This window comes from Petaurus breviceps, unplaced genomic scaffold (genome assembly GCF_028583685.1).
Source record: "Petaurus breviceps papuanus isolate PSGF00001 unplaced genomic scaffold, PetGlider_PUasm1.0 90721, whole genome shotgun sequence".
Lineage (NCBI taxonomy): Eukaryota > Metazoa > Chordata > Mammalia > Diprotodontia > Petauridae > Petaurus > Petaurus breviceps.
Window position 1 is genome coordinate 1,837,702 of NW_027187322.1, and position 13,003 is coordinate 1,850,704.

At 47.8% G+C, this 13,003-nt stretch overlaps 1 protein-coding gene across 3 annotated transcripts in view; it reads right to left on the reverse strand.

Annotated features, from left to right (window-relative positions):
- The window catches only part of NRXN2 (neurexin 2), a 162,205-nt gene that overhangs the window by 144,250 nt on the left and 4,952 nt on the right, over positions 1–13,003 (reverse strand). For all 3 annotated transcript variants that reach the window (XM_069066260.1, XM_069066259.1, XM_069066258.1), the window contains exon 2: positions 2,887–2,904. In XM_069066260.1, the coding sequence (XP_068922361.1) occupies positions 2,887–2,904 (18 nt within the window). The remainder of the gene's footprint in view (positions 1–2,886; positions 2,905–13,003) is intronic.

Here is a 13,003-nt window from a genome sequence, read left to right on the forward strand (position 1 = left end):
CTGTTTCTCTGTCTCTCTCTTTCTCCCTGTTTCTCTGTCTCTTTCTCCCTGTTTCTCTGTCTCTCCCTTTCTCCCTGTTTCTCTGTCTCTCCCTTTCTCCTTGTTTCTCTGTCTCTTTCTCCCTGTTTCTCTGTCTCTCCCTTTCTCCCTGTTTCTCTGTCTCTTCCTCCCTGTTTCTCTGTCTCTCCCTTTCTCCCTGTTTCTCTGTCTCTCCCTTTCTCCCTGTTCTCTGTCTCTTTCTCCCTGTTTCTCTGTCTCTCCCTTTCTCCCTGTTTCTCTGTCTCTTTCTCCCTGTTTCTCTGTCTCTCTCTTTCTCCCTGTTTCTCTGTCTCTCCCTTTCTCTCTGTTTCTCTCTCTCTTTCTCCCTGTTTCTCTGTCTCTTTCTCCCTGTTTCTCTGTCTCTCCCTTTCTCCCTGTTTCTCTGTCTCTCCCTTTCTCCCTGTTTCTCTGTCTCTTTCTCCCTGTTTCTCTGTCTCTCCCTTTCTCCCTGTTTCTCTGTCTCTCCCTTTCTCCCTGTTTCTCTGTCTCTCTATCTCTGTTTCTCTGCCTGTCTCTCTTTTGATCCTTCTCAGAACATGACTGGCCCATCTCCTCCCTTCCTCTTCTCCCAGGTGAAAAGGACTTAAATGGCTTAGAAAATCTAGAGCCTCCTCTCCCATCCCCCTCCACTGACCTCGGGCTCAATGGTTCTTCTCCCCTTCTTATTGCTACGGCTCTCTATCACTCTTTCCCTCTCTGTCTTTCTCCTCTCCCCATCCCTCCTTTCTCTCTCTGTCTCTCTTTGTTTCCCTGTCTTTTTCTCCCTCTCTTTCCTCTTTGCTTCCCTTCTCCTCTCTCCCCCTCTTTTCTCTTTCTCTGCCTCCCTCTGTCTTCTTCTGTCTCTGTTTCTGTCTCTCCCCCATTTCTCTGTTTCTGTCTCTTTCTCCCATTTGTCTCTGTTTCTGTCTGTCTCTCCCCCCACTCATCCATCACTGTCCCCCTAGCAACCCTTTCTTCCAGCTCCTCTCACTTTCCCTCATCTTCCCACTTTCCCTCTATCTCTATCCAAATCTTCCTCCCCTTCTCCTTTAATCTCCCCCTCCCCCTCCCCCCCGGTCCTGGCTGCCTCTTCCTCTCTGGTCTCTCCCCCTTCTTCTCTCCCTCCCTCCTCTTTCCATCTCTCCTTTGTTCTGGAGGAGACATGACACCAAGAGCAAGTAAAAGTCATGCCAACACTAAATCTTATCTCCAGGACTCAGAAGGTTCTGTCCAGCCAGACCCGCCCAGACACGCACACATAGAGATGCATGCTGCACCCCCACACACACACACACACACTTGCACACTCGGCCAGATGTGCACACCCCGACACGTACTGCAGCATACACCCAGATTAACAGAGACACACAGATACACCCCTACAAAGAGGCGCACACACAATCCTAGAACGTGTGAACACAAACACCAGAGATGTGGAAATTTGGCAGAGTTGTGACATAATCACACATGCACATGCACACAGCTCTGCAGACCTGCAGATACACACTCATACACAAACACAGAACTCTCATGCTTGTGCTCAAATGCATAAATACGCAAATGTAAGTGTGTAGGTGCACACACATGCACGTGCAAATACACCCAGTGCTGGACACACATACACACACACACACAGACGTGTGCAAAGATGCAGTTACCAAATCCTTAGCTTGTGCCCCCGCCACGTGCCTGTGGATGGTAGCTGGGTGTACCAGGACCACCAGGCACCCAGACAGATCCCAGCTGGGCCACCCCAATTCTTCTCTTGGCTCCCTCCCTAGACCCTGCTCCCGAGGGCCCCCCAGGTCCCCAAAGCCTCTGACCCCTACAGCAACCCTGGAGGTGCCAGCTGATTTCACACCTGAGGCAGCACCTCCCCCATCCACCTCCTCAATGGAGCTGTTAATAACCATGCCCCTCAGACCCTGTCCAGCAGGGGACATTAGCTGCCATCCCCCTCCCCAGCATTCTTGGCAATGCCCTCACCAGGAGCACACATTCTCCCCTCCCTTTCTACCCCAAGAGAAAGCAGAGAATCAAAGACCGAGCAGAAGACAGACTGGGAGGAGGACAGAGCAGAAAGCAGAGATAGAGGAGGTGGGCAGGGGATGCCCTCAAGAGAAAAAAAGACTCCTGGCCACACCCTATCCACAAGACCTCAGGAACCCCTCCCTGCCTCCAAGCCTAAAGCTTCCCAGGGGGAGGGGAGCCTGGGGAAAGCAAGTACTGAGCCTCCCCTCCTGTCCACCCTGACCTCAGAGGCCCTGCCCAAGCCCCCAAGCCCCCTGCCCCAACACCCAGCTGAGTCCTCCACCTGCCACCAGAGTTCCCAGCTACTGCAGACCTCAAAGAGGCTGCCTAGGCAAAGCAGAGCAGGGGTGGCTGCTCCCACCAAGAAACTTGCCTCTCCATCCCTGCAGAGCTCATTGTTTCCTGTCTTCTTCCCCTTGCCCACCATCCCTCCTTCCCCATTCCCCAGTTCCCCCTCCTTATCTCCTTTCCCCCATGGTCCCCCACTACCTCTCCTCCTCTTAGATTCAGACCATAAGAGATGGGACAGAGAGCAGCAAACCACGGCCCTAGTCCCTTCAGTGGTCCTCACTTCTGCCCCTTCCTTCTTCCCCTTTCCACCATCCATAAGGAAAGGGGGCCTTGAGAGCACAGGGTAAGGTTGGGGCCACATTTGCCAGGAATGGGAAACCCAGGCATCCGGCTTCCCCAGCCTCAATCCTTCACCAATTTGGTGCCTTCCCAGATGGATCAGGAAGATGTTCCTAGATGGCCAGTGCCCACCCCCTCCCTGAAACCTATCACAGATACCGAGAACCAGAGGGTGAGGTTTTTAGGAAGTCCTGAGGCCTCACTCACCTTCCATGGGCTGCTCCTCTGCAAGAAGACAAGGTTCATAGGAGAGAGAGAAAGAAGAAAGAGAAAGACAAGTGTTAGAGCTAGAAATGGGTCCCCTGGGAGACAGGACAGGGTGGGGGGCAGCTAGGGAAGGGGTGCAGGGGGACTAACGGGGCTCGACTCATGCTATCTGGGGCATTGGCACATTCAGGTACTTCCTCCACTTTACCAGCCCTAGATTTCAAACAACCCACATACTGAACCCTTGGTTGTTACTACTAGGAGCCAACCTGGAGTTTGGTGGAGAAGGGAGAAGGTGTAGAAGGTGAGGATGGTTTTGGGGCCCTGTGGATGGGGGGGAAAGGTTGACGCTCACTCAATCCACAATAAGTGCCTACTGTGGTGGTCTATGACCTAAACCTTGAATGAAACTAAGGATTCTGAGAGATGCCGGTGAAAAGGAAGGGCAAGCCAGGTGTGAGGGCCAGCCAGTGCAAAGGCATGGAGATGGGAGGTGGGACCATATACAAAGAACAACAAGAAAGTCATTTTGACAGAGAGCATGGAAGGTAATCATCTGTAATAAGACTGGAAAGAGGACAGGTTAGGAAGAGTTTTAAAAGGCAAACAGTGGAGTTTGTATTTGATCCTGGAAGGAGAGAGAGTCACTAGAAGATGAGGAGATGACATGGTCAGACTGAAATCACTTTGGCAGCTGAGTGAAGGAGGGAGGAGAGGCAGTGAAATGACTTAGGAGGATATCGAAATAGTTGAGGCCAGAGGCAATGAAAGCCTTGATAGGATGGTAGCTGCAGGAGTGCAGAGAAAGTGGCATATGCAAGACATGTGGCAGAGATAGAAACAACATTTGTGGATTTTGTTTTGTTTTTGAGGCAACAAGGATTAAGTGACCCAGGGTCACACAACTAGTAAGTGTCTGAGGTCAGATTTGAACTCTGGTCCTCCTGACTCCAGGACTATCCACTGCAGCAGCACCTGCCTGACCCAAAACAATAATATTTGACTCCAGATTGAATATGGGGGGGGCGGGGTGAGGGTGAGTGCAGAGTCAAGAATGATCTCCAGGTAGTGATTCTGAGGAACTGGACCTCAGACTCTCAACTGTGATGGGGAAGTCTGGGAAAGGTAAGGGTTTGCAGGGAAAGTAGTAAGTTCAGTTTTGGACACGATGAGTTTGGATAATGACCTGCCATCCATTGGCAGCTGGTGATATGGAACAGGAACTCAGAAGAGACAAAGGCACTCACACTAGCCTGTTGTGCCTGTGAAGTCATTCACATTTGAATCCAGTGTAAAACTTTCCATTAATCTCTACTAAATTTCATCTTATCAGATCTAGCCGGATACCCTAGCCTGTTAAGATCTTTTTCCGGTCCTGACTCAGTGTGTTAGCAATTCCTCCTGCCTTAATGTCATCAGTAAGTTTGATAAGCAGGCCATTTATGCATTTATCAAGTCTTTAGTAAAAATGTTAGACAACAGAGGGAGATACATAAAGCCCTGGGACACCCCACTGGAGACCTGCGTCCAAGTTGCCATCTAACTATTAATGATTATTCTTTGTGTCCGGGCATTCAACTGTTTCCAAATCCACCTACTTGTATCATTGTTATTCATATCTCGCCATCATTTCCACAAGAATAGCACAAGATACTTTATTAGACACTTGGCTAAAACCCAAGTAACTATATGTTAGAGGATTTGTGACACACTGATGCATTGTTGGGGGAGCTGTGATTTGGTACAATCATTCTAGAAAGCAATTTGGAATTAATGCAAACAAAGTAACTAAAATGCCCATACACTTTGCCTCAAAGATTCCACAGGTTAGGCATATACCCCCAAGGAAGTCAGTAATAAAAAGAAAGATTCCATATACAACAAACTATTTCTAGCAGCATTGTTTTTGTGGTTACAAAGAATTGGAAACTGAGCAGAAGTCCATTGATTGGGGAGTAGCTAAACAAGTTTTGGTCCATGAATGTCATTGAGAATTCCTGTACCATAGCAAATGATGAATGTGGTGAATACAGAGAAGCACTAAAAGATTTACATGATCTGATGCAAAGCAGAGCCAAGAAAACAATGGCTACAGCAACATCAGTGAATTAAGCAACTAAGACTGAATATTGGGAGATTCTCAAGAACGAGCTTGGCTTCATCCTCTGCAAAGGTTTGCAAGTAGGGAACACTGGGAATAATAGCAGTTTCTTCAGTTTTATCACCAGTTTTCATCAGTTTTATTGATTTTTTATTTTTCTTTATCTTTTTTTAAAAAGTCCTTCGTCATAAGAGATGGGTCTCTGGTATAGGTAATGCAGAGGGAAAATTAAATAATTTGAAAACAAAAAAATAGCAACAACCAATTTTTTTAAAGGAAAGGAAACAAAGTTAGTTTGACAAAGTTCATACTTCACATGTACAACAGGCTAATTTGTGCTCATGTGTGAGTATACCCTAAGGTATTTGTTGAATATTGTTGAGTACTGAGTATAGCTCAGGATTACTGTTGTTTTCAAAGCGTTTAAGCAAGAGGCAGCCTTTGTCTCTTCTGAGCTCCTGTCCCATATCACCAGCTGTCAATGGATGTCTGGTCAACATCCAAACTCAACAAGTCCAAAATTGAACTTAATATTTTTCCCTACAAACTGACCTGACCTCGTCTCAGTGAAATCATGTTGACTTTCTGTGATCACCATTTCCTTTGCTAACCATCTCTTTACATGGTAAACACTTAAAATAATTAATTTTTTCATTCAGTCATTCATTTTATAATGATCCTTTCTAAAATCTTATGAGGAACTGAAGTCAAGCTCACTGGCCTATAATCTCTGTCCTCTTTCCTTTTGTAATATCAGTCAACTCACTCTCTCTCTCTCTCTCTCTCTCTCTCTCTCTCTCTCTCTCTCTCTCCCTCTCCCCTGTCTGTCTGTCTCTCTCCCTTTCCTCCTGTACCATATATCTCCTGCTTCCAAGAACAAGAACTGAGGCCTGAACTATTAGTAAGCCCTAGAGAAGGTAGGGGAGCTCGACTTTTTACCAGGTAAAGATGGGAAGAAGGAATTCAGCATGGAGAGAGTCGTGGGAGCACATGTTCAGAGGCAGTGGAACTCATAGAGGGGATGAGTGGATAATCCAATTTGGTTGCAACATACAGTATATGCCAGGAACTTTGCTAGATAAGGCTGGAAAAGCACATTGGCATCAGACTACAGGAGAAAGCTTGGAATGTCAGAAGTTCGAATATATTCCCCTTGTTAGAAAAAATAGTAAGAGCTATGGAATAGCAGAATCCACTGCTTGTGACATGATGAGTCCCCTCTTAATGACACTGTGCAGTGATCACAGGGGGTCACTATGGAAGGGATCCCTGCCCTGGCCAGGGAGTAGGTCTGTTGTCTTTAAGGTCCCTTCCTGTGTCAAGAAATCTAGGACTCAATTTCCATCAGCATCTTCACTCAGAGAAGAACATAAGCTTCCTGAGAGCAGAGACATTTCATTTTTCTATCTGAGTTCCCCTCAGATTGATCAATCATTTATCAGGTGTCTACTATGTGCCGGGCCCTGCTCTAGGTACTATGAGAACAAAGACAAAATTAGAACTGTCGCTGCCCTCCAGGCGCCTACATTCTCCTATAGAGAGCCTGGCACTGAGAGCAACTCAAGGAATGCCTGCTGGGTTAAGAACACTTTCAGACTTACAAACTTCCTCCCTCATAACAACCCCATGTGGTAGGCACTGTAGTTATTATCCCCATTTTACAGATGAGGGAAATGAGGTGCAGAGGCATGAAAAGATTCCTGCTCAAGGTCACACAACTAGTAAGTATCACAGCTGAGCCTCCAAACCCAACTCCCTTTATTCCAGGGTTAGTGACAGTCCCACCATACTATGTTGAATTTATTCAGCGGCAATAGAGACTCACTGATGGTCCTTGGGCAGGGAGGTGATAGCAACAAAGTATTCTAGCAATAGGGTGGGCATACCATGAAAGAGTTGGGGATAAGAGACCAGTTAAGAGACTATTAAGATGATCCAGGCAAGGGATGGCCAGGTGGTTCAGCAAGTAAAGAGCACCAGCTCCAGTGTCGGGATAACATGGGGATCAAATCCAGGCTCAGATACTTAGCACCACACCCAGAAATAACTGGCCATGTAACCTTGAGCAAGTTACTTAACCCCGATTTCTTTAAAAAAAAAAAAAAAGATGATCCAGGCAAGAGGCAATAAGGGTCTGAGCAGTGGCCTTGGACATGGGAAGGAAAGGATGGAGGTGACTTAGGGGTGGGCTGGAGCCAGCTCCTACTGGCTTGAGAGATCCCATTATTAAACTTTCAGAGTGAGTATTTATACCTCAGGAATCGTAACTTGAGTTATTGTTTTGTTGATTTCTGGACTTAAGAAAGTGATGGCAAAAATATTAATAATATAAATTAAACTTAAAAGTATGTCTTGGGTATTTTTTCCCAGAGGGTTGGTTGTTAAACATTTATCAGCATGCCACTGAAGGTGAGAGATGTTACAAAACAGAAGGGATAAAACTGATTGGGCATGGAAAACATGGGAAGGAAGGAGTCAGATAAAAGCTTCTGAACATGGATGGTGGGGAAATGGTGGAGACCTCCAAGCTAGAGAAGGCATCATACCTGTCAAACCAGGCCTCTGGTATATACCCCTCAGGGACCTAGGGGGAAGTGTCTGGGACCCAGAGGACCTTCCCCTGCACTCCCATCCCTGAGCTCTTGGCTCTGTCACTTTTCCAGGGTCACTGAGAATTTTGAGGATGCCAGGAAAAGGTCAGGGAGGAGAAAGAGCCCATAAGCCCAACTCTGATCTCACACACACACACACGCACACACACGTACACAACCTCTTCCTGCTCTGTTTCTGTCTGCTCCCCCCAAGAACTAGCAAATGAGGCCCAAAGACACTGGGATACGTCACCACCATTGTATCCACCCCCATAAGACAGACACTCACTGACACAGCTCCCTCTGTTCTGCTATAAACACACACTCCTCCCTCTCCCAACCCTGCCTACAGACATCTCCATCCCCGGCCAGACACACCTGTTTCTCTAGACTTTCTCCGCTGCCTACGGCACACACAGTGACACACACAGTGGGACCCCAGCCTCCCACCACAGTCATGGCCTGAAAAAGTTGTTGCATAAGTTACATTTTTCAAAAATGGAGTCATCTTGAATACATCAGGGAAACTAGCCCCCGCATGGAAATCCTCCAGAGACTCCGTTGTCGAGGGAGGCCTTTCTGGGAGGGAACTGGGCTTTCCCCCATCAGGTCTGCCTGAAGTGAGCCCCAGGGAGGCATTAAGCATTTCAACATCTGTGCTGCCCGAGGGATAGAGAGGACCTCAAGAATCCCAAACAGTAAGTCACCCCAAAACATATCGGTCACACTTAGCCAGCCTCTGCTTCCAGTCACAGGCGTTCACATTCATAGGGAAATAGGTTCAAAGGCCTGAGAGGTAGGGAGACTTCCGAGAGAATACTAATGAGTGACTCTCATTCGGGTCGTGCATTAGAGTTTGCCAAAGGCTTTAAGGACATTTCCTCATGTGAACCTTCCCACAACCCTGGGCAAGATGCTGTACAGGTATCATTAGTCCCAATTTGCAGATGAGGAAACTAAGGTCTGAAGAAGGGAAATAATTTGGCAGAGGGAAAGGTGAGATTTGAACCCAAGCCTTCCTGACCCCCAAGCCCAGCTCTCTCCCTACTAGACCAGGGATCTTTCTGGACCCCTGAGCAGTCAGTCTAGTGATACCTAAGAAACTCTTCCCAGAATCCTGTGTTTAAATGCATAACATAAAATACCCTGGAATACAAGGGGAAACAACTCTACTGAAATACCGTGATCGACGTCCAAGTTCATGGACCCTAGATTAAGAACACCAGAGCTAGACCATAATGCCTAGAGATTATCTAGCCCAATCCCATTTTACAGATAATTAAAGTGAGTCTCAGAGAATGTAAGGGACGTGCCTATTGTCCCAAAGCTGGTAAGCAGCAAAGCTACTGCCTCCATGTTTACTGTCCCTGGCCCTGGCCTTTCCCTTCCCGGGGTTCTCGAACTGGTCCTTGTCGCAATTCTTCCTGGGTCCTTTATCTCTTCCACTTCCTTAAGCAAAGACAGCAGCTAGCACTGATTAAGTTCCCACTGTATACACACTACTGGCCCACAACTAGACACTGGGGGCAGCCCTCTGCAGCTCTGGGCCCAAATTCTATTGAGTCTTGTTTTAAAATCCCTTTATATACACTCCTTCCTTTCTATTGCCATCACTGCTTCCTGCTTAATCCCATGACTACTACCCTAATCCACACCCTCACTGCCTTATCCGGAACTAAATAAATTATCCTCCAACTATCCCAGAATGTTGGACCTAGAAGGACCTCAGACATCTTCTTGTCCAAAAGCCTCACTTTTATAGACAGGAAAACTGAGGTCCTGCGATGGGAAGTGAGCTGGGACACAAACCCAGGGCTTTGGACTCAGCCTGGTGCTCTGTCCTTCCTCCATCTCTGATACTGGGCAGCTGTCCAATATCTTGTCTCTGGCCCCTCTTGTAGAGGCTGCCAGAGACACCTTCTTGAAGCTCAGGTATAAGTCCTTGGTTTGGGGCTCTTAGGATATATACATACAGCAGTATTACCTGTGCTTGCATGCTAATCCCCCTCGAATTGGTCTTCTTCCCAATGCCCCATTATATGGCCCCTTTACTCCAGCCAAGCCAACTTCCTCACTGCCCCCCCCCAAAAAAACAATTACCATTCCCACCTCCACATCTTTACCCCAGATACTTCCCCTAGCTTGACATACTTATCCCTTCCTATCCAAGCTTACTCATCCTTCAAGGCCCAGCTCCACCCCCACTTCCTCCAGGATGTCTCCACCAGCCACTCGGCTAGACGTGACTGTTCCGTTCTCTGCAGTCCAATGGAGCTAACTGTCTGCACTCCTCATTTGGGCATTTAATCACAGGCTGCCACATACTATTACCTACCTGCTTTGTCCAAATATGTCGTCTTCCCAACTAGCTTACGAACTTCTCAGAGACTAGAATCGTGTTACAATTCGCCTCTCCTGAACTCAGTCAAGAGCCAAGAAGGAAGCAAAAAGAGACTCAACTAGATGTTACAAGCCTCAGACATGACCAACTTCACCTGCTTTCGCCCTCAGGACAGCCTCTGGGGCCCTTCCTCACTCATCATCTATGAACTCATCCTTTACGCACAACTCTAACCCCCTCCCAGACTTGTCTGATTTCCTAAAAGATAGCTCAATTAGAAGGGGGGGAGTGATTATGAGAGGCAAGCACAAAGACAGAAATTGGGACTTGCAGTCAGACAGTGCAGGAGGAGACAGGAAAAGTATGAAAAGGAGACACAAGAACTCCCAGCGAGGTGGGACCTTTCAGCATCAGGACAGATGGATACTTCCGTCTCAGGGCACCACAGTGAGAGCCTAGGGCAGTCATTGGCATTTAGAATGAGGAATGGCTCTGAACCACCTTCTCCAGAAAAAGGTGAATTCACTTAGTTCAGTGCACACTCCTAAAAGGCAGAAGATTGTGAGGATGCTCAGAGAGATCTCCTTCCCACACACTTCACAACTCTAAGATGACACTTGGTCTCCTCCCAGGGCTGCCCGTGCCGCCCTTCCATTTCCCTTATACACACAGAACTATCTGCCGCTTGTCTCCTCTGTTAGACTGGACCTACCTGAGGGCAGGTATTGTCTTTTGCCTTTTTTTGGTGTCCCCAGAGCTTAGCCCAGTGCCTAGCACATAGTAGGTGATTAATAAATGTTTGTTGACTGACTGTTGGTGTTTAATGGAATGAGCTCTCAATGGTCAGGAGAGTTCACCCACGTGGAACAGCTCATTCTGCAAGGATTCCACATAGATGAAGCTTTATTACACTTCTGCCTTCCCCACAGAGCACAGCACAGGGATGGACACATCATCAGGGCTCAGTACTTATTTATAGGATGAACGAATAAGGCAAGAGCCTTCCCTTCAGTGGGCATCAGTTCCCATCTGTACAATGAAGGGCTTGGACTAAGAATGCTAACAAGCTTAGGAGTGAGTTCCCTAAGCACACACTGCCTGGGGAAGAGAGGGAGGGAATAGGTAGGCCTTAGCTCTGAGAATATTCTTTAGGAATCTAGGGGGAAGGGGGAAGGGAAAGAGTGACTTGACCTTGAAAGAAAAATTGGCTGCAAACAAGCCTGAATGTAGGATTAACTGGAAACCTTTCCTCCTTGACCCCCCAAATTCATGTCATCTCTCCCTCTTCTGAACCCCAAGAAGCAGCAGGGTTAGAGGACAGAGTCCTGGACCTGGAGTCAACCAGGCCTGGGTTTGAATTCTGCCTTTAACATTCATTAGCTGTGTGACCCTGGGCAAGTCTATGAGTCTATGAGTCTCAGTTTCCTCATCTCTAAAATGGGGGTGAGGGGAGGCTAGGTGGCACAGTGAATAGAGCACCGGCCCTGGAGTCAGGAGGACCTGAGTTCCAATCCAACCTCAGACACTTAACACTAGCCCTGTGACCTTGTGCAAGTCACTTAACCCCAATTGCCCTGCCTTCCTCCCGCCCCAAAAAGCAAAATAAATAACTAAATAAAATGGGGGTGACCACATGGTCACTCTGAGACTCAGCTGAAATGATGGGCACCCTAAAAACCCTGCAGGGCTACAGGCTTGCAGGATATAACTATTATCATTGCCTTTATACTGCATGCACCTGTTCCTTCTCTGACTCTATTCCAAGCTCCTTGAGGGCAGGCACTGACTTCTCTTCTTCTCCATGTCCTTGTGGGCTCTTGCACAAGACCCAAAGCCGGTCAGTGAGAATAGGGAAGGCTTGTGATCAGAGTGCCTGGCTCAGCTCCTCCTTAGCTACTGTCTTCCCCATCCCTCCATAGGCTGTCAGAAATTATCTTCCTAAAGCCTGGCTCTGTTCGCTTGGTTCTGCACTTCCCTGAGTTTCTCTCATCCCCCTTCTGGGTGGTGGGCTCCTGGCATTCAAGCTTCTCCATGACCCGCCTCCACCTATCTGCTTCGCACTGTTCCAGCCAGGCCAATCCCCTTTCTGTCTTTAGAACATACCCTACCCAAGGTCACACCCTGGGGCAAGTCACTTCATTTCCCTATCCCTCAGTTTGCCCATCTCTCAAATGGGGACAATCATACTTTCCCTAGACATGCCATAAAAATGTCTGCCCTTATGCACTTCACATGGCAGCTTCAGGGAAGATGTCATCAGTTCAAACCAAGTCGGTTCCACAAGCATGAATCAGGTGCCCACTAGCTGTCAGGACCCATACTAGGAGCTAACAAGACAGAACGGCCTCTCTCTGCAAAGAACTTACATTCTAATGTGGACATTAATAAGCCAATACAAATTATATACCAACTTAAAACAATGACCGAAAAGAGAGGCGCCAGCAAGTGGGGAAGGGAAGCAAGGGCAGAGAGGGGCTCACATAGAAAGTGGTGCTGAGCTGGGAGCTCAGGATTCCACAAAGCAGAAGAACAGAAGGAGAGCATTCCAGGTATGGAGGACAGACAGCCTGAGTACAAGCACTGAGGCCAGAGATGGAGCACTGTGTGTGGGGAATGGCGAGGAAGCCAGCTCGTCTGGAACATAGAATGCCTGAGGGGGAGTAACGGGAGCTCAGACTGCAAAGCCAGGCTCTGCCAGACTTCCAAGGGCTTTAAACACCAGAGGGGCTTCCATTTTCTCCTGGAAGCCAAAGAGGTCTAAAGAAGGTTCTTGAGCAAGGAAGAGGCACAGTCAGACCTTTCCTTTGAATGACCGGAACACCTACTAGAAGGACACAGACCTTTGCTGAATTTAACTGAAGGACATCACCCCCATTGTGACCATGCCAACCACACACACAGGACCTACCCTGCCCTCATTATCACAAGCTTCTATTATTCTCTTGGGGAGGTAGGAAAAGAGAGAGAGACAGAGACTGAGACTGAGAGGAAGAAATGGGAGAAACAGAGACAAAGCCAGAGAATGAATGAGCATTTAGATGGATGGATGGATGGATGGATGGATGGATGGATGGATGGATGGAT